The sequence below is a fragment of the Aegilops tauschii genome, chromosome 1, assembly GCF_002575655.3.
Source record: "Aegilops tauschii subsp. strangulata cultivar AL8/78 chromosome 1, Aet v6.0, whole genome shotgun sequence".
Taxonomy (NCBI): Eukaryota; Viridiplantae; Streptophyta; class Magnoliopsida; order Poales; family Poaceae; genus Aegilops; species Aegilops tauschii.
In genome coordinates this window covers 501784984-501791809 of record NC_053035.3, presented here as the reverse complement: position 1 = coordinate 501791809, position 6826 = coordinate 501784984, and the positions used below count along the sequence as shown (strand labels likewise).

Below are 6826 nucleotides of genomic sequence, written 5' to 3'. Positions count from 1 at the left end.
CGTCTTGGCCGCTACCACACCTCTACACGGCTGGCACCCTGGAGGGGCGACAATCAGAGAGAGCATTCTACTTGTGAGCTGCGTTGGGAATTCCTCAAAGAGGACGGAAGATGCAGTACAATAGAGATAAGTATTTCCCTCACTGAGAACCAAGGTTTATCGAACTAGTAGAAGAATCATGCAAAACCTCATGAACAACACCTGCACACACAAAAGATAATACTTGCACCCAACGTGGGCAAGAGGGTTGTCAATCCCCTTGAACTCGTTAATTGCAAGGATCAAATCTCGTAGTGGTAGATAGATAAATTGCAAAAAATAAAGGAAATAAAATTGCAGCAAAGGAACTTTAGTTATTATAATATGATTAAAGTAGACCCAGGCCATAGTTTTCACTAGAAGCTTCTCTCTTGAATACATAGCATACGGTGGGTGAACAAATTACTGTTGGATAATTGATAGGAAAGCCCATAGTTATGACGATATTCAAGGCAATGATCAAGTATATAGGCATCACGTCCGAGACAAGTAGACCGACTCCTGCCTGCATCTACTACTATTACTCCACCCATCTACCGCTATCCAGCATGCATCTAGGGTATTAAGTTAATAAAAATAAATTAAGCAAGATGACATGATGTATACAAAGTAAACCCAATCAATATGAATAAACCCCGTCGTTTTACCCTTAATGGTAATAATATAAAAACGTGTCTTGCCCCCTTCTGTCACTAGAATATAGAGCACCGCAAGTTTGAACCCATTATAAAGTACCTCTCCCGCTAAAGATAAATCAATCTAGTTGGCCAAACCAAACGGATATATCAGAGAGAAATACAAAGCTATAAAAATCATCCATAATAAAGTTCAGAAAAGACTCAATTACTTCTCATGAATATTCAGAGAAGGTAAAGGAAGTGAAAAAAGACCCTGAAGAAAACCGGTAAAACCAGGTTATTGTCAATTCAGATAATCTTGAGGTTATTAGTACATAAATGAAGGAGGACAATCTACAGGTCCAACGGTTGCAATCTTTGACGATTGCTATCATATCGCGTGCATCTTTCCTTATACCTCGTTTGTGCACTGCCCTTGGGAGGCTAATTCTGTTGCTCATGAATTAGCAAATATGGCCAAGGGCCCGTCTTGTAATAGTTTTTTGTTGAGCCCCCTAGCGAGCTCATACCTCTCTTTATTTAAGTGATGAAACATTGATTGAATCGTAAATAAAGAGAGGGATGTGATTTCAAAAAGAAAAAAAACAGACGAAAAAGAAAATAAAATATTGGGCGCTGCTACGCGTCCGCCGGCCGATGTTTTGATATTATCCGTCATGTCGACGGCCGTTGGATCCCCGAGCGGTTAGCCGTCCGATATAGTGTCCGCACCCCGCATTCCCCCTCATTAATTCCCGCACATGCGCTCTGTTGCAGAAACACGACACTCTTGCCCCCGGCACCAACAGAGCTGTGCCCTGCGCGGCGCCGCCGCCAACCTACCCCAAAATCAGCGCGCCGCTGGCGTGCAAGAGGTAAATTGAAGTTTCTGAAACACCATGGTGCACCATATCGCGCGTCAGATGGTTGGGTTGGATCTGACGCAAATCGAGCTCACTAAGAGGCCCTGGTTTGAGAACAGCCGCGCCCATCGTTCTCAGCTCCGAGCGCCGCCGGAGGGCTTCCGTCGCGTGCTGGAGTTTCCTTTTGGTTCGGCATCGTGATGGTTCCGCCGCGTGCTTTGAGATTTTCTTCTTCCAAGTTCGTCTCCTCATTCTCCCCAACACCATCTCATCTTCCTTTGGCCTGAATTTCATCAAGGTTTTCATGATATTTTAAGCTTCCACACCTTGTAAGAATATTCATGTAATGAAAAGAAATTGCTAATAAACTTAGTTTATAAAAATGTTTGCCACGCATTAAAAAAATTGTTTGTGGAATGTAAAAGTTTGTTGGCGTGGTGTAAACAAAATATCCGTACAATCCATAAAAACGCTTTGCATGTATTTGAAGAATCGCTGTGGGAGGTCATAGCTAGTTCAGTTTTACTGTTTATTAATATGGGTGTCTTTCCAAGATAAGTACTCCCTCCGTCCGGAAATACTTGTCGGAGAAGGACATAGCATTTTCGGATATATAACATGCCTATGGGTGTCTTACGAGTTGTGGAAAATTGTGGAAGAAGGCTACAAGCCCGCGAACCCCGATGATCTCACTCCATCAAAGGCTTACGACAAGGAACTCAACTCCACCGCGCTCATGATGATAAGGAAGGGGACGGTACCTCAACATGAACACCACCAAGCAACTATGGGATGCTCTTGTGTTAACCGAGACCGGCGCCACCACACTTTAACAAACAAGATATGAAGTTGCCAAGAGTGACATGAACTACTTTGTGAGGAAGAAGTATGAGTCACCTCAAGAGCTACGTGAACGCCTAAATACTCTTGCTTGTGAAATTGAAAGATTTGAGTGTGAAAGGGGAGGTGATGGTTTCAGTATAACCAACAACAAATTCCTTGTGGAGAAGTTACTCACAGTTGTTGCCACTGACTATAAGAACACGGTTTGGTCCATAAGACGCGAGCATGGGTTCTCAACCGTGACTGCCGATGATGTGTTTGCTACCTTCTTGCAATATGATGAGTATGATCTCAAAGTAAAAGACAACTTGTTATGCAAGAAGGAAGTCAAAAGACCAACTTTGCTTTGAAGGCCAAGCAAGAGTGACGAAGAAGAAGGTGATGATGATAAGTTGACTCGGATGTGTGTCCCTCATACAATTAAATGACACAGGAAAAAAAGAAAATAACCGATGGGGAAGGAACATAAGAGAAGAACTGCGAAGGGTCTGACGCTGCAGGGGTATGCGATTGCTTTCCCAAATATAGTTTTTCTTTTTACTCGGAAAAAAATAGTTTTCTTTTAGTTTTTTTTTTTGAGAACTAGTTTTTCTTTTAGTGGATCCCAAAATATAGTTCTGCCAAAAATAGAAGGAAAGGACAAAAATATAGCCTACCGAAATCTACACGGAGTGCAACCCAGTTGGGCCGAAACCTCCAAGAACAAGAACTCGGCAAGAACAAGGACTGCATTGAGCCGGGCCGGGTCGCAAGATTATAAGTTGGCGCACCGCACTCCCGACCAGACCCACATCCACTTTCCCCGTCTTCTTTCATTCTTCTCGGCGGAGGCGACAGGAAGGCGGAGGCGACAGGAAGGCGGAGGAACCCTAGCCGCGGAGGAACGCCCAGATCCCCAAGGTACGCTCACCAAAACCTACCGCATTCCCCCGATCGATGATGTGTGTGCTCGTATGGGTGGGTGGGGGAGCCGCGGCTGGCCGGCGGTTGTGATTCGTGACGGACTTATCCTAATCCCTAACCAATTGTTGGCAGGCCGGCGACGATGGCGATGGCGGCGGTTCGCTGCGCCGCGAGGAGGCTCGGTGGCTCCCTGCTCCAGCCAACGCAGGCGGCGGTCGCGGAGGAGGGACGCCGCCTCGTGCCAAGCAGGTTCATGCGCTCCCGCCACCTCTCCACCAAGGTATCCTAACCAAAATCGACATCCTTTTGTCTCATGATTTGTGTATCCCATGGCATCAAGTATCGATGTAGCCAGCCATAATCGAATTCTGTGCAATCGAAACAGCAGCATGGCATGTGTCTCTTGTACTAGTTACTAGCTAGAAACAAGAGCAAAATTACTTTGTTATCCCCTGTCCGGCGACGCATCTTAACCAAAATTGACATCTTTCTTCTCATGATTTACCTGCCGAACATCAAAGGATCGAAGTAGCCTGCGATTAGCGAATTCTGTGCAATTGAAACAGCATCATGCATGTGTCTCTTCTACTTGTAGTTGGGGGAACTTGTACTAGTTTCCCCCCAGCTACAAGTATTTCGGTATAGAGTAGTAGAAACAAGAGCAAAACTACTTGGTTATCTCCTGTCCGGCGAGGCATCTTAACCAAAATTTACATCTTTCTTCTCATGATTTACCTGCCGACATCAAGTATCGATGTAGCCTGCGACTATCGAATTCTGTCCAATCGAAACAGCAGCATGCATGTGTCTCTTCTGTTGGCTACTAGCTAGAAACAAGCGCAAAATTACTTGGTTATCTCCTGTCCGGCGAGGTATCTTAACCAAAATTGACATCTTTCTTCTCATGATTTATCTGCCGACATCAAGGATTGATGTAGCCTGCGATATTCGACTTCTGTGCAATCGCAACAGCAACCTGCATTTGTCTCTTCTATTAGCTGCTAGTAGAAATACTTGCTACTTATCATCGTCATACTTGTTTAACCTGACATGAACCTGTACATCCACTTGGACTGCATGCAAACCATATCTATCATTATAAGCAACTTGTTTTCCTGCTTAATCTGAGCATGGCCTTTTACCATCTCATCTTCTGTTTGAGGCACTTCCTAGTATTACTACCTCTGTCCCAAACTAGTTGACTCGGGTTTGTCTAGATACTTCCGTATCTAGAAAAATCTAAGTCTTACTAATTTGGGACGGAGGGAGTATGATTCTGCGACCTCATTTATCCATTGTACAGTAGCTACCTACACATGCACCCCATGCATTCTGTATATATGTATCCCACGACATCCAAGGATCGACCTAGCCTGCCACACTTGAATTATGTGCAATCAAAGCAGCAACATGCATGTGTCTCTTGTTTTAGCTACTATAAACAAGAGCAAAATTACTTGCTTTATCATGATCATACTTGTCTAGCCTGACCTGAACCTGTACATCCTGACGTTACTAGCAACAGGAATACATGCATGCAAATCATAGCATCAAGCAACCTGCTTTGTGAATCATTAATTGCAACGCATAAGACTATTGTTGCTGCGGTTTTGAAACCATCTCATCATCTGCTTAGTTCCTAGTATGATTCCGTGACTTCATTTATCCATAATGCAGTAAGTATGAATGATTCTGCCGGGACTAGTTGCTACACATGCAAACCTCTTCTTACCTACTCCCTCCGTAAAGAAATATAAGAGCGTTCAGATCACTACTTTAGTGATCTATAAACGCTCTTATATTTCTTTACAGTGGGAGTCATTACCAATCGCAATCAGCGCTTACTTGGTGATTGATGGTGCAAAGCAAGTGCAGTGACCATTGTGTATGTGTATCAAATCCAGCATGCTAGCGAGACCTGGATGGAAAAGAAGATGCAGAAGTTGAGATCTATGTGGGCCCAGTACAAGGCGGACATAGAGAGAAGGATGAGGGAACCTCCAGAAGAGGATGAGTTTAAGTTGTAAGTACAATGCCAGACGAACAAACAAGATGCATGCATCCTTAATTTCCTGTTTGTTTGCTTGTTTGATACACATATAATCTCATTTGACCTACCTCTTTCTACCTGCAGGCTTGTCGAGTCCTACGCACGTACGATTGATGGTGTGGTCCATGGAACTGCCAAGATGGCACTTCTCTGCATCATTCCATTTGCCCTTTTTGCCGGCGACAACAACAAGGGGGTAGAAGCAGAGTCTGTTACCAAGGAAGACCAGTGAAGACAAACATCCAAAGACGAGAACCAAAGATGGACCCCTACTTGTTTTCAGTTAAATTATGATGACCTGCAGTTTCGCTAGCGAGCACTATGCTATCGTTGTGATTTTGTGTAACATGGTACCATCTATTCGACATGAAACTTGTAGGTTGATGAGAACATGCATTGCATAGCTTGTATGGTCACTGGCATGCATTTTGCTGCTACTGGAGTGCTTGAATCAACTTAGAGGTGTTAACTCTTCTTCTGAAACTAATTGTGTGACGTTATCCTTTCACTTCATGACTGCCCTGTGTTTTTCCCCATCACCAAAGGGGCGGGCTCGTCTTGTACAGATCCTCTTAACTTCATGGCTGCCCTGTTTTTCTCCTGTCACCAAGGGGCGTGCTAGCCTTGATCTATTCATTCTGGGCGTTCTTTCTCATCAACATGAGGTTATTTATTTATTGATTCAGCACTCTTTTACAAACCTGTTGAAAAACATGGGGAGACTAATAATAATACTTCGAGAGCATGGTTAAATAAGAAAGAAGAATATGTGTGGAAATAGCGTCGAGTAAGGTTCAATCCTATTCACCGGGATCCTCAAATTCAAAAATCAAAACAACTGTGAATTTTTAGAGATTTCTCGAGTCAAGCAAAATTCTTATTTTTGACCCATCAAAATTGACATATTCAAGTGTGACTAGTGAAGGTGGATGTACCCTTGCGTCTCTTAGAGAGGATCATTCTCTTCAGGCATTTGAGAACATGCTTTAAACAAGAAGACGAACCTGTGTGTGAAGTCCCCCCCCCCCCCCCCCCCCCCCACCTAGGGTTCCCAAGTCCTCTGGTGGCCACTGCCGTGAGTTCCCTAAGGAAACCTCTTCCCTAAGCGATCAACGTTTTTCTCTTTACCTTTTGCCACTCGAACTGATCACGGGGCCAACTTGGTTGGCCGCCGGTCTTGGAAGGCAAGAGTGAGGGTTCGGAGGCAGGAAGGGGAGATCGAGACTGATGGAGAATTCATTGGAGGCTAGTGACTCAGGTGGAAAGAAATATGATGGTTCTAGTGTTCTCGTGGCGAGATTTTTTTTTTAAAGAAAGTTCTGCTAGCGGTACATTATTTGTTACACTATTCTTGTGATTCACAAGAAAGTGCATGTTTTGGTGCTGAACTGAACTTCACAAAACAATTACTAGTTGTTAATGTACATGAATGTCTTATTTACCCCCATATAATAATACAAAAGTTCCTTTTCAAATCCATGTTTTTGAAGATTATTTTTGTTATGCCTTCT

General features: G+C 43.8%; 1 protein-coding gene across 1 annotated transcript; it reads left to right on the top strand.

The window, feature by feature from the left end:
- Positions 1-3132: 3132 nt before the first annotated feature.
- On the top strand, positions 3133-5798 carry LOC109764936 (uncharacterized). Its single transcript, XM_020323718.4, has 4 exons — positions 3133-3262; positions 3398-3545; positions 5170-5288; positions 5400-5798. Exons 2-4 carry the CDS (start codon positions 3408-3410, stop codon positions 5545-5547), a joined length of 405 nt encoding a protein of 134 aa, XP_020179307.1. The 5' UTR covers positions 3133-3262; positions 3398-3407; the 3' UTR covers positions 5548-5798.
- Positions 5799-6826: the final 1028 nt, after the last annotated feature.